The sequence below is a fragment of the Artibeus jamaicensis genome, unplaced genomic scaffold, assembly GCF_021234435.1.
Source record: "Artibeus jamaicensis isolate MK-2021 breed Jamaican fruit bat unplaced genomic scaffold, CSHL_Jam_final contig_354, whole genome shotgun sequence".
In the NCBI taxonomy this organism is placed as follows: domain Eukaryota; kingdom Metazoa; phylum Chordata; class Mammalia; order Chiroptera; family Phyllostomidae; genus Artibeus; species Artibeus jamaicensis.
This window is the reverse complement of record NW_026521803.1, coordinates 19,540,161-19,562,925: the sequence shown is the minus strand read 5'-3', so window position 1 is coordinate 19,562,925 and position 22,765 is coordinate 19,540,161. Positions and strand designations below refer to the sequence as shown.

Below are 22,765 nucleotides of genomic sequence, written 5' to 3'. Positions count from 1 at the left end.
TTTCAGAGGCTGCCGGCGTCGCGGGGCGGCAACCGCCCCGCCCCCTGGCCCTGGGTCTAGTGAGCCTCAGTGCCGGACGGCCACTGCCAGCTCTCGTGTCCTGGACTGTGGTCCAGCGAACGCACGCGGCCTCCGACCCACGGACCAAGACCGGCCGGAGTAGTTCCAGACGTTCTGGAAAAACGCACGGCTAAAGTGCGGGGCAACGTCCCACTGCCCCTCACGCCCGGGTTCCCTGCAACGGACGGGGTTGGGCCGGGCGAGAGCCTCGGCAAGAGAGTCTCGGGTCTCCGTGGCTCAGGGGTGCAGAGGGCTCGCAGAAAGGGTATCCAATTAGTCTCCACGCTTTCAGTCCGCTCGCGCCGCGCTTTCGCCCCCTCCTTTCCAGCCCGATCGCGGTAGCGGCGATCGGTCGTCGGAACGGATCCACTGGCGGTGGATGGGGATCTGAGCCGCACTGCGCATGTCCTGCAGTCCGGACTGGCGGAGGCGTTGGTTCCCGGCCGCGCGCTGCGCGCGGCGGTAATTAGTAATTGTCCTGCTCCGGCGAGGCGAGGGCGCGTGAGGCGCGGATTCTCCGTGGCTGTCCTGCGGTCCCCGGACGGAGGGACGTCCCGGCCGCTGAGGTCGCCGCTTCATTGTGCCTTGTAGAGTTTCGAGAGAGAAAAGCATTGGCCGGTGCCGAGCCCTCCCGACCGCCTGCGGGACCTGAACCTGTACGCCGGGCTGGGCCGTGGGACTGCGAGGCCGCGTAGAGGTGAGTCCCGCGGGGCCGGGCGGGGGCTGCAGGGAGGGGAGCCCCGCGGGCCTTCGAGGCTGGTCTTCCCAGTTCGGGGTGCACAGATAGGCTTCAGACTTCAGAGGAGGACTTTGTGAAGAAACGGCATTATTCATCTCCTATCTGAAGGTAGAGTCGTGTTCAACATTCAACAGCAGTGTGCCCTCTTTCCCCTTTTCTTCACTCGCCGTTTTCTCCACGCTCGCTCTTTAGGCTTTGTTTCCCAACAGTGCCCGCAGACTTACCGGGAAGGAGCTCCGCCCGCGGGTCCGCGACAGCGTTAAGCATCCTTCCTGGAGGAAGGCACGGAGCATTGCTTCTGTGCTTGTCCCAAGCCTTCCAGCTCTTTGCCTCTCTCTCCTGCGAATAATGTCTTAATGGTCTCGTTTACCTATTAAAACTTCAGGGGCCAGAGATTGCTTTTTCAGGAGTCTAGCCCTATGGCACTTAACTTATTTCCATTTTCACTTCTCCGGGTATGGTACACAGCAGCTGTGCAACACTGCCGACACTGTTTGGAGCACACCATATATGCCGGTCCTGTAGTAGTGTCTTCAGTCACCTGTAAATAGATATTGCCAGCTTTTCTTGGCGCAAGGAAGAACAGCTGAAAGTGGTAGAGCTAGGTTGCCTCATGCCCTCGCGCTCTCGCTCCAGAAACAAAACCTCTGTTTCTTTCTCTGGAGGCAGGTGAGTTTGGTGACGACTGGACATTTGGGTCCTGAGATATCTGTCTATCCACGTATCTGGACTATACCTTCCTCGGTCTAACTGAATTCTGCTTTTCCTAACTCCAAACACCATTGTCTAGGTAAGTGCTGCTCAGTGATAAAATTTTCACTGATTTGTAGCAACATGAGAATGATAGTTTTTTTATGAAGTTTAATTTACTTAAGGAACGATTATCATGCAGTCATTCAAAAGCATGAAATCAGCTTATATGTACTGATGTGGAAAGATGTCATTTTTGAGTAGGGAAAAAGATCCCATCTGTGTGGTTTACATACCTCTACTTGAATATGCATAGAAAATATACTGAGGCATATGCAAACTGGCAAAATTGGGTGACTTTGAAGAGTGGTATAGGGGAAAAGAAGCCTTAAATTGATTTGTATGTAGTTTAAGAAAAATTTTCAATGAATTATCTGAGATTGCCATATTTACTCCTTTTGATGTTAAAAGTGTTTTTATGAAATGACATGATGGTGCTAGAGGTAAGTTTTGTTTTAAATCATTGTTCTCAACACAATATGAAGTCAGCGTGGTTGTAGCCACATGGACCTCTCCAGTGTCTGAATTATTATTGCTATTTTAGTGCTAATTCCAGACTCTCTTAACACTCAACAGTTCTCCATTTGTTTCACCTGTTTTAGCAATGCAAGTGTAGCGCCTAGGACTCTAGTTTCTGTACTTTCACAGTACCTTACACTGCATTGGTCACACTCAGTGATGCACTCTCTGTAAACCTTGATTATTTGATTAGACATCAGTGTGCAGCATGAGATTTCTTAATTCAAATTATTTTAAAAGTGAAGGCAACATTTCTTTTTCTGTCTTCTCTAGGAAGGTGCTATGGCGAGGACTTTAACTGTAATCTTCATCCTGACCTTCACTCTGTCAGCCACAAATCCCCTTCGTGAAGTAGAATCAGCGACTACTTTCCCTCACACCACTGAGAAAATTATTCCAAACTGGGAGTCGGGCATTAATGTTGATTTGGCAGTTACCACACAGCGACATCATCTACAGCAGCTTTTCCATCGCTATGGAGAAAATAATTCCTTGTCAGTTGAAGGGTTCAGAAAGCTGCTGCAGAATATAGGCATAGATAAGATTAAAAGAGTTCATATACACCATGACCACGAGCATCACTCTGAGCACGAGCATCACTCTGACCATGACCATCACTCTGACCATGACCATCACTCTCACCATAATCATGCTGCTTCTGGTAAAAATAATCGGAAGGCTCTTTGCCCAGACCATGACTCTGGTAGCTCTGGAAAAGACTCTAGAAACAACCAGGGGAAAGGATCTCACCGATCAGAACACGCCAATAGTAGAAGGAACATTTTATTCAAGGATGGTGTTGGTGCTAGTGAAGTGACCTCAACTGTGTATAATGCTGTCTCTGAAGGAACTCACTTTCTAGAGACAATAGAAACTCCAAAACCTGGAAAACTTCTCCCCAAAGATGTGAGCAGTTCTACTCCCCCCAGTATCATGGAAAAGAGCCAGGTGAGCTGGCTGGCTAGGAGGAAAACAAATGAATCTGTGAGTGAACCCAGAAAAGACTTTATGTATTCCATAAACACAAATGGAAATACTCAGGAGGTAAGCTAAATGCTATTCTTATTTCAATCAATATGCCTGCTTGTCTATTCTGTTAATTGCTATTCCATCTCTAGTTGTTAGGAGTTTAAGGTACAAATAAAATGGTGAAGTTATTGAAAAGGGAATTTCTGCCCTGGCTGGTGTGGCTCAGTGGATTGAGCGTTGGCCTGTGAACCAAAGGGTTGCTGGTTCAATTCCTAGTCTGGGCACATGCCTGGGTTGTAGGTGCACAGAGAGGTGACCACACAATGATGTTTCTCTCCCTCTCTCTCTCTCCCTTTCTCTAAAAAATAAGTAAAATGTTTTTTTCAAAAAGAAAAGAGAATTTCTACTTTCTCAGCAAGCCACTTGGCCCAAAGTATCTCTACCCTATTGTAATCATTTCTGAAAAAACTCAGAAGATAATAAGAATAGCACTGCCTGCCAAAAACATTTTATAGTACAGAATTTAAGTATAGAAAGCAGATATCAAAGTTATTTTTGGAGAAAGTCTTTAAAGGTGAATATTATTATTAAAACATAGAAAACAGGAGGTTGAAAATGCAGGAGTTAGAGTCCATGTTTTAGGGAAAGGTGTGGTTGAAGGGGCTGAAGGATGCAAGGATAGTATTACTTCCTTGGCAGAGGGACTATAATGATTTGTGGAGTGACTGATATTGGAACTGCCAACAGGAGTGACATGTTGGGCAATGTCTGGGCAGTGAGGTTCTCAGTTCATGTGTGTTTTCTAGACCAGTCTTCCAGACTATACTCAGTTTGCCTTGCCTGAAAGATGTCAAGAGCAAAGAATTAGTTGATACATGTTTAATAAGTAAAACTTAAGTGCTTCATTCAAACCATCATATGACTGTACTAGTTCTGGGATAGTCCTACTAGTGGTTGTTCCCATAGCGACACTGGTAATAAAGTTTGTTCTGAGTAGAACTAGCCAAGAATTGGTCAAGTTTAAAATAACTTTACAGAAGATGAGAAATATGTACTACCACCAATTCTAGGGGTATAGAGGGGCTGAGATTACTCAGAAGATTCTCTTCAAACTAGTCATCTAATTAAATTGTTGAAACAGCTGCCTGCCAGTACAGGTTTGTTTTATTACCAACTTTGCCCTGCTCGAGGGTGATGTGCATACTTTAATATTCTCCTGTAGAGCATTATTTGCCAGGTATGTAGTCAGAGCAGAGCTCAGTTTTCCAAGTATGGTCATTGCTGAAAGAGTGAGGTGTTTGGGGTTTGTTTAGGCCCAGTAGGGTAGTGTTGGTACTAAAACAACATATGTTCCAATCTCTAATGAATCCCTTCTCAAAATTAAAACTCATTTCCTTAATAGGTTTTTACAATGAGTTAACAGGCTTGTGAATGTTCATTTATCCTCAGGCTTATTGCACTTGAGGCTTTCTCTCTAGGTAACTAGTGATGTGACTGTTTCTACTAAGAAGTAGGCAGACAAGTGGGATAACACTATTGTGACATAGTATCTCCAGGCAGTTTGAGGCAAATTCCAAAGTACTCAAAGCAAAAGTTGATATGACTTAGTGTAAACTTAAAAAAAAATTTAAGAAATAGCTTCAGTAAGGAAAGGGTGTTGTGTCATCAAACAATGTTTTTGGAGTATCTAATGGGAATGCTTTTTGGTGATTTTCACTGCTTCATTTTCTTTAGTGTTTCAATGCGTCCAAGCTGCTTACATCTCATGGCATGGGCCTCCAGGTGCCGCTGAACGCATCCGAGTTCAACTATCTCTGCCCAGCCATCATCAATCAGATTGATGCCAGATCATGTTTGAGTCATACCACGAGTGAAAAGAAAGCTGACATCCCTCCAAAGACCTATTCTTTACAAATAGGTATAATTGTGCTTTTTTTTTTGCGAAAATAATCTTCAATAGATGCATTTATGTTGTAATTTTCTTTATATTTACAAAAACCTATTCATTTTTCAGCATAATTTCACATATACCATCTTAATTGTCCTCTGCCCTGAATGTGAAGAAAGCAAGTTTGTTAGTCTTACACTTAAAAAAGAAAACTTAGATGGTAACTTGTCTGTGTTAGCCTTATCTTTAAAAATAAAATGAAATAAAACATAACTTGTAACTTGCCTAAGGCCATTCCACAGGAAGTGTCAGGGTTATCCAAAATTTGGGCTTTTTCTTTGCAGTGACACTGTTTGGGAAGAAGGGGCAGAGTTAATCTCTGTTGTTTAAGAACTTAATTCTTGTCTGTTATTACTATAAATGAAAATGGATAAGCTCTGCTATAGTGTAGAGTTTCAGTGGTCACAAACTATAATGAAAAAATCTCCCTGGCCGGTATGGCTCCGTTGGTGGGAACATTGTCATGTAACCGGAAGGTTGCAGGTTCAGTCCCTGGTTTAGGCAAGTATGAGAGGCATGCCTCACTCATCAATGTTCTCCCTTTGTCCCTTCCCTTCTCCCTTCCTATCTTTAAAAAGAGCCATGAAAAAAAATGTCCTTAGATGAGGATTTAAAAAAAAAACTACAGTGAAGAAATAATTGCTGTCCTGGCTGCTGTGGCCCAGTGGATTAAGTGCCTGCCTGTGAATAGGTCCTGTGAACCAAAGTGTTGCCAGTTTGATTCCTGATCAGGGCCTGGGTTGTTCCCCGGGCCCAGGTCCCTAGTTGGGGGCTTGCCTGGGTTGCAGGCCAGGTGCCCCGGTTGGGGGCTTGTGGGAGGCAACTAACCAAGGTGTTTCTCTCCCTCTCTTTTTCTTTCCCTTCCCCTCTCTCTAAAAATAAATAAATAAAATCTTTTAAAATAAATAATTGTTCAAAAAAATAGACAAGAGCCCTAGCTGGTGTAGCTCAGTGGATTGAGCACAGGCCTGGGAAGCAAAGGGTTGCCAGTTCGATTCCCAGTCAGGGCACATGCCTAGGTTGCAGGCCAGTTCCCAGTGGGTGACACATGAGAGGCATCCACACATTGATGTTTCTCTACCACTCTTTCTCCTTCTCTTCCCCTCTCTCTAAAAATAAATAAGTAAAATATTTTTAAAAATAGACACAGTTGCTTTGTTTACTGAGGAACTATTTCATTCCTGGTTTTCTTTCTTTTCCTTTCACTCAGTCACTTTTTTTTTTTTTTTTTTTTACAAAACTTTTTCCTCTTCTCTTTCCTGGTTTAGGTCTTACGGGAGTGAAAATTCAGCTCCCAAATGAGCTAGAGTTAATTCTTCTTTATCATTTTCCCCCTTCTTTCACTGCCAGGTGAAGAATTTTCCACCAGGTTTAAGCTCTTCACCTGGAGAGTTCAGTCAAATTGTTAATTTGAGCCCATTTGTTGGTTATTGCTCTGTTATCAGTCTTACGCTACTGAGTTTACATTTCTTTAAGATTTCCATACTGTTACAAGTTATTTTATGCTACTTCAAAGTGCCTCTTTTATATCAATTGTGTGTTTTTCCTTTGCTCCCTTGTGCTTGACAGCCTGGCTTGGCGGCTTTGTGGCCATTTCCATCATCAGTTTCCTGTCTTTGCTGGGCGTTATCTTAGTGCCGCTCATGAATCGGGTGTTTTTCAAGTTTCTCCTGAGTTTTCTTGTGGCATTGGCTGTTGGGACATTAAGTGGTGATGCTTTTTTACATCTCCTTCCACATGTAAGTATGGTAATTTGTCCTATTAGTGTAGCATATTATTCAGCATTGAAAAAATATATATCTATAGTTTATACTAGAATTCTTTGTATTGTTATATATAAAGGTTGGAGATTTGGTTTAGAGGAGTTGACTTTAAAATATATTTGGTAACAAAAGCTGCATTTTCGTGTTCGACCTTAATACATTATTTTGCTTTTCTTTTTAAAGATAGTTAAGTATAAACTCATTTAACTTTTTGGAACCCAGTGAATAAAAGGAGGCAGATTCTACTCATATTATTACTGTGACAGACTGCAATAGTGTGAATTATATGCCTACATGTTAATGTAATTGTTACAGAAATAAAAAATGTGACTCCTTGTGCCCAGGAAACTTAAAGGTTTTCTTCAGAAATGAATTTATGTGTGTATTTAGAGGCTTACACTTTGTGACACAAGTGAATTCTTAACCAAAGCAAGTTTAGTAAAGTAAGTTTACTTTTCCATTAAATATTTGGGATAGGTGCACAGGCAGAAAATAATTTGGATCTCATTTTCTAAGTTTCCCTTAGAGGTTTGCAGGTAAGTGTGCAGGGGTAGGGGGAAGGAATTATTCCTGAAGTAATACATATGTCATCATGCTTTACCCAGCAGTGAGAGACAACTGTTTTGCTGTGACAAACTCCCTATCCATCAGATGGCAGGTGTGTTCAGAAATACCTGCTACACAAAGTGACGTGTGCATGGGATACATACTCTCTGACACCACCACCCCCAGACTCAGCTCTGTGTGTGCGCCACACCCTGTTCCTAACGTGCAGGAGCAGTGGTTCCTGCTGCACTCAGCTGTCGGCCACTGAGGCAGTGCCTCTGGAGGTGCCTGCCAGGGCTCGCTGCACAGACCAGGCTTCTTGTAAGCACACCAATGACAGTGCTGTGAGCTTTCCAGCCAGGAGTATAAGCAGTGAACACTATAGGCATGTTAAATCTGGCTATTTCCTGTTGCTCGTGTCCATGATAACTTGTCAAACATTGAAAATACCCACTACCGATGTATCATGAGGACCATTGGGGAATGTATCCTTACACTGAACAGATCAAATCTGTTAACTGTCGTAGTACATTATATGCATTAAGCTCTAGATAGTTGTCTGCTTATTGCTCATTTTATTTTTAATATCCTAAACTTCCCCTCATTTCACAGTATCCCATTAATTGCCTAATTCTCAATGATTTCAAGTTTTACCTTAGCCAATTTTTCAGATGTGTGAAACTGATGAATTTATAAAATACATGTTGTTTTGCCTTTAGTCTCATGCAAGTCACCACCATAGTCACAGCCATGAAGAAACAACAATGGGAACGAAGAGAGGGCCACTGTTCAGTCATCTCTCTTCTCAAAACATAGAAGAAAGTACCTATTTTGATTCCACATGGAAGGGCCTAACAGCCCTGGGAGGCTTGTATTTCATGTTTCTTGTTGAACATGTACTCACTTTGATCAAACAATTTAAAGATAAAAAGAAAAAGGTAAGAGAAAGTATATTGAGTACTTCTTATGCATCAGATATTTATTTAGAGTAGTATTCTTTTTTTTTTTTTAAGATTTTATTCATTTATCCTTAGAGAGGAAGGGAAGGAGAGAGGGATCATCAATTGAAACATACATTGAAACATCAGTGTATGGTTGCCTCTCGTGTGCCCTCTGCTGGAAACTGGCCTGCAACCCAGGCATGTGCCCTGACTGGGAATTGAACCGCGATTGTGTGGTTCGCAGGCCTGCGCTCAATCCACTGAGCTACACCAGCCAGGGCCCTAGTACTTCTTTATCTGTTGATCAGCAGTTCTGTATCTACATCATTAGTGTTCTCTCCCTAGAACACAGTGGCTGAAATACTATCTGCATTTCGTGCAGAGCCATGTCCCACAGGAGTTTTGCGGACTTTGTCGTCTTCCTTTTTAGAATACGTCGAGGGTCTTTTTTCAAGGGCATCCATATCTTAGTTTTTCATCTCATTTGGTTCCTCAAAAAGTATAATAATGATTTCTTACATGGTAAGTGTTGAGAGCTCTTTTCACCCAGAACAGGACATTTTACCTAGGATTTTTCCTTACGTTATCCATCCTGTGCCTGTGTATACCATAGTTTTAGATCACTTGCCATCTTTGTAAATCTGAAATCTCCGTATTTAAATAAGGGTTATATCTCATACTTGACATAGTTAGACCCTTACATTAGTTCAGTGTCAAACTTTCTACCAGTAAAGGTTATTGATCATGCTGGAAACCTGAGAATCACCTGTGACATCTCCATCCTTACATTTAACCTAGTTTTATTAAATATATTTAGAGTTTTTCCATTTCTCTCCATCTTCCTTACTATTCTAGCCCATACCACCCTTATCTCCCACCTAGGTGACAGTAGTTGCCTCCTAAATGACCTGTCTACATTATTTTTGTCTTCCAATCCAGGCAGAGTGGTTTGTTTAAATGAAATCTGATGAGGTTAGACTCCACTACTTAAAATCCTTCCTTTAGTGATTTCTCATGGCTTTTAGGGCAAAGCCACAGCTCTTCACAAGTCTGCATTGTCTGGTCTCCTCCAGCTGCCTGGCCTTATCTCTAGCCACCCTGTCTGACGTACTAGGCCCCAACCACATTGTCCTTTCTATTCCAGATGGGACTGGCTCCTCTCTGGGCCTCCTACATGCCATTCTTCCTGCCTGGAGCACTGCCTCTCTTTCCTTTCCCTGACAAACCCCTGCTCATCCTTAGGTCTTGGTATAAATATCACTTTCTCATGGAAGCCTGTCCTGGTACTTATTTTTTTTTGTTTTGCTGTTGTATGCTCTCATAGCACTCTGATTTTTCTTTGTAAATGTATCGAAAATTGCAGTCAGAGAATTGTATATAATTATTATCTGTGTAAGGACTCCCTCCCTGTTGATAATAAGCTCCGTGAGAACATAGACCCTTTGTGTCTTGTTTTACATTGCATTGCCAGTACATGGCCTAAGGAACATTCTCGGTACCTAATGCTTAAGGAACAAAAGACTTCATTAAAATGTGTAAGTTCGAGAGAGTCATTGCCCAACAAGAAATAAAGCATTAAGTAAAGTGATTTAAAATACCTGAATTTATTTATATTCACAAATATTTAAATATTTTCTCTGAGAAAATTCTTATAACCTGTTGATGTAAGGACATCCAAAGCTGTAGAAAATTTTTATGAGTTTATTAGAATTCATCTGTGCCACACGGGACATGCCCGGAAGCAAGATCTCAACAAACTGGGAACAATGCTCCCCAAGATGGCAGTTTGCCATTTTTATGCATTTGGAACTAAGAAGGGAATGTAAGATTTCATGGAGAGAAAACGAGGCAGGGAAATCTCTATGAACTATGCTTGGATTACAAGATAGTTAACAAGATTATATGCTCTTTAAACAAATTTTTTTTTATTTGTTGATTTTTAGAGAAATGTTGATTTGTTGTTCTACTTACTTATGCATTCATTGGTTTCTTCTTGTATGTGCCCTTAGCGGAGATTAAACTGAGCGGAAACCCCAACCTTGGGGTTTCTGGACAATGCTCTAACCAGCCATGCTACCAGGCCAACGCCAATTCTGTGTTCCTCTCTGGGGGTGGTTATGATTCCATTACAAGGGGTCTGAAAAAGAGACATTTCAAAGGTGTGCTAACATAGCTGCACAGAAACAATGGACAGGGCTTACTTAGGGTGACAGTAACCTTTTACTGGGGAAGTTGCAGGCCTGAGGGGTGACTACACACTGCCCAGTTCGAAATTGATGGTCAGGTGACCCTGTGAGGTTACTTTCAGTCACCTGCATTTGTCAGATTTATTATAGAGCCCCTTTTTTGTCCACAACCCTAAGAATGTACTGATATTATATACACTGTTAGAACTAGAAGAAATCTTAAGTCATATTCAAAGGTACTACAAGTATAATTTTTGTGTGACATTTTAAAATATTTTTAATGTTCTCTTTTATGTAAGTAGATAATATACAGGCACCGTTTTCAAACAGTGACCTTTATGCTTGGATTCAGAGATGGGAACAATATCTCAAGTATGTTGCTTAAAAACTCCAATTATAAATTCAAGGCTAACTAATAGCGGTTTAAAAAGAGAAAGTTTGTTAATGATGTTTTACTATAGGAAAAGCATTTAAGTTATAATAACATATATCTTAGTGTCACAGTATAGTTTTGATAAGGGAACTCAAAAATTAAAGGTTTCAGTCATAGTCGGTAGGCTTAACTGATTAAATGCAAGAGGAAAGCTATTGCAGGAACTGGAATGTGTGACCTTGGGACTCCAGGAAGTGGACAAGCAATTCAACTTTTGTGCAATAGAGATGGTCTGAGTTGTTGATCAACAGATAAAGAAGTACTGGGAACTTCTTATCTGATTAACCTTTTTGCCAAACCCCTTACCTACCCTTTTTTCTCTTCGCTAAAAGTCTCTACCCTTTTAACATCTCTTCTCTTGAGATGAAATGTTAAAATGGTTTCTGAGGGTATATAACCCGCTGTCTGAATAAAGCACTCATATGGATTCAATCCTCGACTCTACTTACTAGTTCTGTTCATGACAGACAGCACAAATGCTGACATTTCTGGTTTCAGTTTTAGGATGTGTGAAGTATGGAAAGCATGGGTTTTCAGCATACAAAGAACAGATAGAAAAAACTAAGCAATTGGTTAGCAGATTACTAAGTGCCTGAAGAAAATGCTCCTGGTTGGTTTTAAATGGGTGGCCTGAGGCAGAGCTAAATTTTAATGTGTATGTGAATCACCCCAAGATCTAGTTAAAATCCCCATCCAATTCATTAGGCCAGGGTGTGGCCTGAGATTGTGCATTTCTGACAAGCTCCCTGGGGATGCTGTGCTGTTTAGGTACGACCACACTTAGAGTAGATGACCTAGGGGACATTCAGAAGGGTGAATGCCATTTTTCTGCATCTTATGTTACTGAGGCATTGATTCTTCACATTCGGACGGGTTACCATGCCTAGGACACCGCTAGGAGCTGTGCAAGCTGAGGACAGGCCCTTCGGTGGCTTTATTCCACCGGAGGTCTGTTACTCTGCAGTCTTTTTCTGTGTTTTCTGCTTAAGTGTTTATTCAAAGCTGTGCACATAAACAAAGCAACTATTTTAAAGTATTGTTTACCCTTGCTCTTTTAGAATCAGAAAAAAAACGAAAATGATGATGACATGGAGATCAAGAAGCAACTGTCCAAGTACGACTCTCACCTCTCACCACAGGAGGAGAAAGCAGATGCCGACGACCGTAAGTCCTGTGGATCTGAGGGCTGCTGGGGCTCATCGCTCTGCTGGGACTACATGGAGAAGGGGAGACCATGTCCCTTTCTTTTTTAAACTCATACTTTTTTAATTACCAGTCAGAGGTTATTTTTATGTATATTTATATTTCTTTAAATTTTTTATTTTGCGGTGACTTCAGACTTACAGAAAATTTTTGAGATACAAATAATTCCTATATCCCTTTCCTGTTTTCCCCAGTTATTTTACCTACATTTCTCATCTCTTTCTCTGTGTGCACATGTACACATTTTCTCTAAACCATTTTAAAGTAAGTTACAGACATGATTTTTTTTTCTTTTCTTGTATTGGTTCTAGAGAGAGGGGAAGGGAGTGATAAGGAGGAGAAAAACATCTATTGGTTGACTCTTGCACCAATCGGGGACCAAACCCGCAACCCAGGATTGTGCCCTGACCAGGAATCGAACTGGCTACCTTTCAGTTTGCAGGACAGTGCCCAACCAAAGAACCCACATTGGCCAGGGCAGACAGGATGTTTCTTTACTTCTAAATACTTTCCCATATGTTTACTAAGGAAGGGAACATTCTCTTGTGTAACATACTTTGGATATTTTAATCAGGAAATTAATATTGATACAATGCAACTATCTAGTCCATAGACCTCACATGTGTTTTTCTAACTTTTTAAAATTCTTTTATACTCCCTTCTCCCCCCTAAAGAAGAAAAAGATCTAGAGTACAGTTTGGTCAGATGTTGAGTCTAATGTTTTTTTTATTAAGATTGATCAGTGTTAGCAGCAGTACCACAAAGTGGTATCATGTTTTTTTTGAGTCACATAATGTGCCACCTGGTCCAATGCTCTTTGTCACACATGGGGAGTATGAATTTTGAGCACCTGGCTAAGGTTATATTTACCATGGTTTTTCACTGTAAAGTTATTATTTTTCCTGTTACTTGAGTGTTAGCTTGGCATTCTGCATTGAATTAAGATTAAAATTTTATTTATTATTTTTAAGATTAAAATTTTAAACCAGCCCTGGCTGGTGTAGCTCAGTGGATTGAGCGCAGGCCTGCAAACTGGAGGATCTCGGTTCTGTTCCCAGTCAGGGCACATTCCTGGATTGCAGGCCAGTTCCCAGCAAGGGGTGCACAAGAGGAAACATACATTGATATTTCTCTCTCTCTCTCTCTCTCCTTCCCTTACCCTCTAAAGATAAATAAATTAATTTAAAAATAAATAAAATAAAATTTTAAACCAAACTCTTCATCGTGACTTTCAGGGTTTTAACCTGCCCTCTATTCTCCCCCATTGTTCTCTGTCCAGCCTGCTGGTGTTCTTAACCTGTAAGCGCACCAGGTTCATCTCAGAGCCTTGCATTTACTGTACCTTCTTGGAAGCCTCTTATTCCAGATCTTCACATGAATTCCTTCTCCTATTGTTTGGTCTCCACTCAGGTATCTTCTCGGAGGCCTTCCCTGGATCACCCAAATACAGAGGTTTTCCATTCACTGTCTATCATATTCCCCTTTTCTATTTTCTCCCCATGCTTTCCAGTGCCTCGAATTACCTTACATATCTGGAGCTCCTTGCTCTTTGGCTTTCTTCCTACAACAGCATAAGTTTCTTGAAGACAGAGGGATTGTCATGCTCCATTCTATCACCAGTGCCTGACCCAGAGTAGGTTCTCAGGAGGTAGTTGCTGACTGAGGAGAGAGAAAAACTTCTTTGTTGCTACTGCCTTTTTGTATTTGTCCACTCTTTGTTTTCCAACATGCTGTTTTTCTCTAAAGAGCAAGTAAGTGCTCTTGTTCGTCTTCCTGTACCTATTCTAACTTTTTTAGTGAATTCTAATGAAATATATAACAATGAGAAGAAATAGCTACTTTACAGTTGGACCACAGTGTCAGGAATGCTTCTGGGAAAAGTGACACTAGTGAACAGGACAAAGTAAAGCAAAATTTTATTTGTTGCATTTACTTCTCTTTCTACAAAGAGAGAAAAAACGGTTCTTGGTGATGATGATGGTATTTCTGATTCTTCTGTTTTTCCTTGAAGTTTTCCATCAAAAAAGAGGAAGTCAGACAACAGAATTGTATATGTTCTTTTATTTCCAATTTAATATTTTTCTTAAATATTTTCCCAAAATATTGCTTCTCAGCCTTTTGGCTAAGATCAAGTGTAGTATCTGTTCTTACCAGTTTAAAATAAGTATCTGCTTCTTTTAAATCAAAAAAGTAATCTTTAAAAATGTAAGGAGGTAGAAGAAATTAAGGGAGGATCTAGGGGGTAATTATTGAAAGTTAATATATAAAATCCGTTCTTAATATATGAGACCATTTTCTAAAATTCATTAAAACCTATTGTTTTTCATCAGTAATACTCTGATGTTTATTTCTTCAGGCATGTGTGAGAGAGTTGCTCCACTTTAAGATCTTTATTGACCTTAATTGTCAGTAGAATGTTTGAATATGTCTAAGCTTATTAACAAAGCCTTCTGACTCTCCCAACATCCTTTCTGTTTGTGCCCAGGACCTGAAAGCTATTTACGAGCCGACTCACAAGAGCCCTCCCACTTCGATTCTCAGCAGCCAGCAATCTTGGAAGAAGAAGAGGTCATGATAGCTCATGCTCATCCACAAGAAGTGTATAATGAATATGTACCCAGAGGTTGCAAGAATAAATGCCATTCGCATTTCCACGATACGCTGGGCCAGTCAGATGATCTCATTCACCACCATCATGACTACCATCATATTCTGCATCACCACCACCACCAAAACCACCACCCCCACAGTCACAGTCAGCGCTACTCCCGGGAGGAGCTGAAAGATGCCGGCATCGCCACCTTGGCATGGATGGTGATAATGGGCGATGGCCTGCACAATTTCAGCGATGGCCTAGCGATTGGTATACATCTACATATGTGCTCTTTATTGGTTGATTATCAAAATGTTTCTTCTTTGGCTACTTGGACAGTGAAATATTCAGTAAAGTGAAAGGAACTGTGCCTAGCCCATTACCTAAATGGTTAACTACCAAAAGTTGTTTTAATTTGTAAGGTCTTAAGATCAGGCTCCATTGTGTTTGAAACATGTGTGAGTTTTTCCCCCTAGACATTTAGGTTCTCTTATCTGCAATATAAACAGTATTAATTAAGGTAAAAGACTCTAATCATTTTTTTCTTTCATGCTATAAAAGAATCTTTGCATATATGATGAGTCTGTTGCCAATCCCTATCTAAAGAACTAGAGTTGTTGCTATTAAATTGTTATACCACAATTAGGAGATAATAGGATACTTATGAATTTTAGTAACTTAGTGCTAAAAGGGACCTTGGAAATAATTATAGATTAGGCAGCTGAGGCCTGGCAGGGTAAACAGTTGCTCAAGGAGACAACAGTTGCTTTGTTGCCCAGCTAAGATGAGCCCAGGCGTTGGCTCCCCCGTGAGAGCCTGGTGCCTTTCCTCCTCTCTGTCCTGGGCACAGCAGCAGCAACGAAGGAGAGTATTCAAATGCCAAGTCATGATTTATACATGATCAGTTGTGTAACATGTTAGCTTTTAAAAGAAAAGGATCTTAGACTCTTCTTATGAGACAGTAAAAGAATGAACGTAACAAGTCTGATATCGTAGTGAACTCCTCTAAAGCCAGTGAAACAATTTGTACTCTTGACTGCTGAGTGGTTATTTTTTTCCCCTAAACCTTTTAAGTCATTTTATTTCATATTTTTAAATGTGTTTTATGGGGGAGCAGTTACTTCTCAGGTTTGTGTAAGATCATGCAATCACTGTTAAGGCATAGTAGAACCTTCCCTTCTTTTTTTTTTTAAGATTTTATTTATTTATTTTTAGACAGAGGGGAAGGGAGGGAGGGAGAGAAACATTGTATGGTTACCTCTAGCACTTCCTTCACTGGGGACCTGGCCTATCCGGCAACCCAGGCATGTGCCCTGACTGGGAATCGAACCAGCAACCCTCATGGTTTGCAAGCCTGCACTCAATCCACTGAGCCACACCAGCCAGGGCAGAACCTTCCCTTCTTAATACCAGCTTGTGTTCCACTGGGAAATTTAAACCTAATTGAATGTAATCTGAGATTACTTACAAAGAAGATACAGAATGCACTTGGGAAAGTTCTTTTTATTCACAACCAGAATATAGTTTATTTCTTTTACCTCACTTTGTATGCTGGTAAAATTTTTTAAAAACACACCCACAAAATAATGTCAGTCTTTTTCTGATTGATTTTTACACAGGTGCTGCTTTCACTGAGGGTTTATCAAGTGGTTTAAGTACTTCTGTGGCTGTGTTCTGTCACGAGTTGCCTCATGAATTAGGTAAGAGAATCATATAAACGGTGTTTTCCAGGTGGTTGACATGTCTAAGTGCCACTAGCTTTTGCTAGTGATAGTTCCAGCAAGCTTCCTCATAACTGTTATGCCTTCTTACAAGTCTGCTAACCTAGTTAGCTTTCTTTTCTTAGTGAACGTAGGTTTGTTTCCAACCACAGTTCTGACCATATAAGTCCATTTACACAATTGTGTATGTGGGGTTGCCAAAGAGATACCTTTGTTCACTCTCTTCCCCTACTAAATATTTTCTTATGCCAACATTCTGCTGACCTCAGTGATCATTATCTTCATACACACAATATGAATTAGACCACAGGAATCAAATGAATCATCTTCCATTAACAGAGAATCTCACTGGAGCTGATAAAAAACCTTCCCAGAGTTGCTCTGGATCCTAGTTCATGTCCTTGGGGTTTTTTTGTTCCTTTGGTTTTTGTTGTGTTTTTTTATAGGCACATATTGCACACAACCATGACACCATTTTCACTTTTGTTCCTTGGCATGTGCCTGCCATTCAGAAGGCTTTCCATCTGCCTCCTTAATGGTTATGTTTAACATAAGTGTATGTTCTCCATTCTGGATCCTTCAGACTCCATGAACCCTTAACTAATCCCATAACTAATCCTTGTTATGTTATGTTCTCTTATAAGGAGAACATTAGAATCTAGCTCTGAATTATAAATTGCCTTTATAATCTGCTGATCATTTCGTGAGTGTTCACCACTCTCCTCCTCTTTGTAGCCAATTATGAGCTTCTTGAAGACAGTGCAAGAGCATAATAGTAGGTTTGTGGTATTTATCACTCATTAACAAAGTGTGAGCCTTGAGAAAAACTTTGAATTAAAAAAAAAACTTAGTTTATAGAGCTGTTAGGTTTACACTTTTGCTTTTCTCTCCCTCTTAAAAAACAAAAAACTAGAGAATTCCTTAAATCTGTGACATCTCTTGGGTATGTATTTTAAAAATGGTTTTTCAATTGCTTTATCCTTTGTTTTGTTTTCTGTTAAAGGTGACTTTGCTGTGTTACTAAAGGCAGGCATGACTGTTAAGCAGGCTGTTCTTTATAATGCTTTGTCAGCCATGCTGGCATATCTTGGAATGGCAACAGGAATTTTCATTGGTCATTATGCTGAAAATGTTTCTATGTGGATATTTGCACTTACTGCTGGCTTATTCATGTATGTTGCACTGGTTGATATGGTAAGTTTTTAAGACGTCAAATTACAACATTGACTAACAATAAAATAGAGATAATGTTTAATGAAACCTTATTTTTAAAAAGGCTTTAGATTAAGTGCAATAGTGATAAGTCATTCTGTACTCAGCAAAGTACTATATAAAGTATAGTACCTTTAGGGTTTATCATTTTGGATTGTTGATCACATGCACATCTTTATCCTGTCTAAGGATACAGAGAAGTATTTACCCCTCTGTATGTACCCCTTTGTGAGAGTAGAATCTCAGCAGTCATGCTTTGAATTGTGTATAGATTTGTAGGAAGCCCAGCACAAGCCACATATTATTGGCATGCTATGTGTACTTCCAATGCTTAAAAGTTCCTTATTAATAAACAAAGCAGTCACATCTCTGTCATCAAAGAACTTTGACTTGCTAAGCAGATAGTAAATAATCATTGTTAATTAAACTACTAGGAAATGCTATGTTATGTTACTAGCTAAAATCAATATGTATATGGTCATGTTTTAAGGAATTAATCAATATATCCAGCTATATATAATATGAATATGCTGTCTTGCTAAGGCTTGTAAAAACTAATCTGTAGTCTTGAAACCTTAAAGGTTGCTCTTTTTTTCTTTTTCTAAGGTACCTGAGATGCTACACAATGATGCTAGTGACCATGGATGTAGCCGCTGGGGATATTTCCTTTTACAGAATGCTGGGATGCTGTTAGGATTTGGAATTATGTTGCTTATTTCCATATTTGAACACAAAATTGTGTTTCGTATAAATTTCTAATTAGGGAATAAATGATAGAGTAGCTTAAAAAACTGCTGTCTATAGTTTGAATAGGTCATAGGAAGATGAGAGTATATGCTGTGTTAGGCAGTATTTAAGGTTAGTGTTTTTGTGATTTTTGTATTGAATATTGCCATTTGTTATGCTTATAAGGTCACTTATGGTGGAAACATAAAGGTACGTTTTAATATTTAAGTTATTCTACTTTTGGAATATAAACTGTATGTGCAATTTACCAGTTTTACCAGTCCATTGTATAAACAAGAGATTTGGCGTAATATGTTCTGTATATTTCAAGAAAAATATCATCAGTGTTTTTCTAGAACTAATTTAATACAGTAATTCCTGTGCTGGATTTTAGGCCTCTGAAGAACTGCTGGTGTTTAGGACTAAGAATACACATGAAGCTTAAGATACCAATCAATAAAGCTTGTACTGAATTTAAGCTAAGAAACAAGAAAAAATATGTACAATTAAGAAGGCATAAATTTCTTACCAAAAAAAATCACAAAAGTGGTTACAAAATAGAAGGAAAATTTAGATTTAAATTTAAAAGGCAATATTAGTAAAGTATAGAGTACATTCATAAACATTTTTGTCACAGTATTAATGTTCCCATAAAACCATAATGAGCACTTTTACTAATTTAGTTGTACACTTAACTTTGTATAATAGAAACATCTAAATATATTTAAATTCAAACACTGTATCACTTGACCAAGAAATTTGAATTTTAAAGTATTTGTGTGGAGATATACCAGATGACTATGAGACTTTCTATATTCCCAGGAGACTTAGATACCACCACGTTTATGTATTGCTCAAAGTTATATTTGGGTGGTTATCTGGTTCATTAAATGTAAGTATATTATAACTTTGAAAAAAGGATATTAAAACCATATTGAGTATAATTTGACTTCTGGATTAGGAAGTCCTTTGGTATCTTCCAGTGCTTCAGTGTTGTCATTATGAGCAATTTTCCTGTTTGTACACAGTACTTTAGATATACTAGGGCTGTCTGTGGCATTCTCTTAGATGTTGTTTTTCTACAAAATAAAATCCCATGTCAACTTGATATTAGATGTCTTTCTTTTTTAACCATGTTACCCATTTTTAAGTGTACAGTTCAGTAATTTTAAGTGTATTCACACTGCTGTACAGTGAATCTCAAGACTTTTTACTTTCCAGAACTGAAACTCTGCCCATTAAACAACTTATTTCTTCCTCCCATAGTCCCTGGTAGCCACCATTCTACTTTCCATTCCTATGAATATGAGAGATCAGATCTTCTTCAGTATAATCCAGGTGATAGTATACTTATCAGTTCATTTCTATTATTGTATTGTGTGGCCTTATTCAATTTTAAATTCTTTATCCACAATTTGTTCCACACTATCCCTAATTGTTTAATAACGAGAATGTTAAGCTAAAGGAGAAGCATTCATACCCTACACTCTAAAGAGAATCAGAAGTAATTGGATGAGACCCTACACCCCACCTAGGGCCTACTGAAGGACAGCTGGACTAGCATTCTGTTCCCCAAACCAAATGAAAGGGATCGGAGTGGGGGGTGCCTGAAGGATGAGATGAAGCACCTTCTCTGGCTGGCTGATTACTCTGCTGCCGAAGTCAACAGACCTGCCCTAGTGCCACTGCCAGATCAGTGCAAGGCAAGGGAGTTCTGGAACACCTGGAAATGTTCCTCGAGTCTGGGGAACACAGAGTTTGTATCTACTCCTTTCACAGAGATTCTCAAGATGGAAGGTGTGCTAGATCAGCCCACAAAATAGGATGAATAGGAATGATAGCTCCTACTCCAGTTTGAACTTATTAGTGGACATGTAGAAGATTTAAGTAATACTTAGTTCCCATGGTTCCGTGTTGGGGAAAATGGAGATTAGAGAAAAAGGCAGATTAAAATATAGACCAAAAGCTTATCCTTGAGGAGATGGGTTGGGGGCTCAGACTGATAGAAAAGGCATAAAAAGAAATATCTTCAATGAAAAAGGAGGCATAAATAAAGATACAAGGTAGGACCCCCCCCCCAAGGAAAACCAGAATCATCTCCTGGAGGGTGGGCCCCATTGTGGTACTGGCTTCCCCCACTAGACCTGTGCTCTAGGAACCTGTCCATCAGTGTACCCGCTGGTGTGAGAGGCTGTTTAGCTTCAGTGAAATTTTTTTAAGACTTCCAACATAGTTGCCTATGTCATGATGGGTGATCTTTGAATACACCTGCCAATACCACTCTGAGTGTTTAGCAGTTTTTGACCAAAATCAGCATGACATCCATGCCCCATTCTCCCTAGTCACCTGATATCATCCCTAGCGAATTTTTGTTGTTTCCCCAGAATAAAAAAAAAAAAACCTCAAAGAGAAATGTTTTGCCAATATGAAGAGATGAAACATTTTGTAAATAAATTCTGTTTTGGGGGTCTCCCCTCATACACAATAGTATTGAATAGATTCAAGAAATCCTAAAAGCAGACTATGTATTTGAGAATTTTATGGATTAATTTTCACTTTGAAAAAAAGTCTTTGAGTGTTAACATGATCACAATACCAAACTTCTCCCCTCCTTCCTCCAAAACAAAGCATTGTTTGCATTGTTTACCAAAACTTCAACACATAAATCCCTAGCTTCTAGAAATATTGTCTTGGATTAGAGAAAGAACATTCATTGTGTTCATTGAGGTTAGTGTTATCTTCATATAAAATGATGAAAAAGACAGTCTAGCTAGGACTCAAGACTCCCTACACATTTTTGCTAGCTATGTCTAGCTGTCGGGGCCATTTATCAGTGAATGACCTTGAAGAATGAGGTCTGAGACAAGGATCAGGCCTTGTGTAACAGGTGAGTTCTGCAAAGCTCAGCTGCCTCACAAACTTGTGCTGCATCCACCTGAGATCTTTTATTCTGCTTTGGTGGGACTTGCGGGGAGGCACTGAAGAGGTCCTGATGCAAAGGATGCTCGCACTACTTGCTATACTGTGAGCCAAAGTCCTCTGTCCCAGGAGTCTCATGTCTTCTGCCATTACCCGTGAAATAGTAACAGCTAACTTTCAGCTTTAAGTTGGATAAAATCCCAGAACCTCAAGAAATCTAACAGGATACAAATGAAAAGTGAAAGTGAGTATAGATACAAGAATCCTAAATAGCAAATCAAACTCAACAGTATGTGATATGTTATGATCAAGGTGTTCCTAGGGATGCAAGAACAGTTCATTAGAAAACCCATTACTATAATAGACCATGCCAACAGATTAAAGAAAAAACTTAAAATCACAATTAAATCAGAAATAAAATAATTCAGGCCTAAAGAAAAAACACTTTGGCATAATATTAAAAATAGAAAATGTTTACAATTCAGGAAGTCTATTTAAAACTTTGTCTTCTTGCCCTGGCTGGCATAGCTCAGTGGATTGAGCACGGGCTGCAAACCAAAGGGTTGCAGGTTCAATTCCTAGTCAGGGCACGTGTCTGGGTTGCAGGCCAGGTCCCCAGTGGGGGCCACATGAGAGGCAACCACACACTGATGTTTCCCTCTCTCTCTTGCTCTCTCCTCTCTAAAAATAAATAAATAATCTTTTTAATAAATAAATATAAATATCTCACAGCAAATGAATGAATAAATGAATAAATAAATAAATAAATAGATTGTCTTGAATATCCCCATCCTATAAAGTCAAGAGTTTAAGAAAAGCAGTAGGAAGGGATAAAGTGCAGAGAGAGGAACTTATGTAGACCAGAAAGAGAAACTACAACTCCAAACATGGAGTGATCTTGGACGCCCCATATAATACTATGAAAAGTATAATGAAAATTAAAAGAGGTAGCAAAATTGCCATAATTCCATAGATTTGGTAAAATACACATAACATAAAATTTACCATTTAACCATTATTATATGTACAATTCAGTGGCATTACATACATTTATGTGTGCAACCATCACCACAGTCTATCTCCAGAACTTCATCATCCCGTAGCGACTCTGTCCCAGTGAACAATAATTCCTCATTCTCCCCACCTCCAGTCCCTGGTAGCCAGAATTCTACTTTCTGTTTCTATGTATGTAACTATTCTAGATACGTCATATAAGTGGAAGTGTATGATAGTTTTCCTTTTGAGTCTGGCTCATCCACTTAGTATAATGTCTGTAAGTTTCATCTGTTTGTGGCATGTATCAGAATCTCCTTCCTAGTTAAGGAGGCTGAACAGTATTTCATTGTATGCACATACCACATTCTATTTACCAATTATTCCATTGATTAGGAAGGGTTTCTCCCAACTTTTGGCTATTGTGAATAATGCTGCTATGAACATGGGTGTGCAGATATCTGTCTGAGTCTCTGCTTCAGTTCTTTAAACTACATATCCTGAAGTGGAATTGCTGAATCATATACATATTTATACTTTGAAT

General features: G+C 39.7%; 1 protein-coding gene and 1 pseudogene across 3 annotated transcripts; both read left to right on the top strand.

Moving 5' to 3' along the window:
• The first annotated feature begins 668 nt into the window (after nucleotides 1-668).
• Nucleotides 669-19,417, top strand: SLC39A6 (solute carrier family 39 member 6). Of its 3 annotated transcripts, none has more exons than XM_037154468.2 (11): nucleotides 669-757; nucleotides 1,465-1,589; nucleotides 2,342-3,112; nucleotides 4,772-4,955; nucleotides 6,555-6,724; nucleotides 8,014-8,232; nucleotides 11,913-12,018; nucleotides 14,543-14,920; nucleotides 16,270-16,350; nucleotides 17,375-17,565; nucleotides 18,190-19,417. In XM_037154468.2, the coding sequence occupies exons 3-11, from the start codon at nucleotides 2,351-2,353 to the stop codon at nucleotides 18,340-18,342; spliced, it is 2,244 nt and encodes a 747-aa protein (XP_037010363.2). In that variant the 5' UTR covers nucleotides 669-757; nucleotides 1,465-1,589; nucleotides 2,342-2,350; the 3' UTR covers nucleotides 18,343-19,417. The 3 variants fall into 3 exon arrangements, with proteins under 3 accessions (XP_037010363.2, XP_037010365.2, XP_037010364.2); XM_037154469.2 differs by having other exon boundaries at nucleotides 672-757; nucleotides 1,469-1,589; XM_037154470.2 differs by lacking the exon at nucleotides 1,465-1,589 and having other exon boundaries at nucleotides 671-757.
• On the top strand, nucleotides 14,160-14,281 carry LOC119056176 (uncharacterized; annotated as a pseudogene).
• Nucleotides 19,418-22,765: the final 3,348 nt, after the last annotated feature.

What these genes read in the sequence shown, in the direction of transcription:
- SLC39A6 (XM_037154468.2), top strand. Translation starts at nt 2,351, where the DNA reads ATGGCGAGGACTTTAACTGTAATCTTCATCCTGACCTTCACTCTGTCA. An exon ending in GACCTATTCTTTACAAATAG is followed by an intron (nt 4,956 to 6,554) that starts GTATAATTGTGC and finishes TGTGCTTGACAG; the next exon opens with CCTGGCTTGGCGGCTTTGTG. An exon ending in ATGTTGCACTGGTTGATATG is followed by an intron (nt 17,566 to 18,189) that starts GTAAGTTTTTAA and finishes TCTTTTTCTAAG; the next exon opens with GTACCTGAGATGCTACACAA.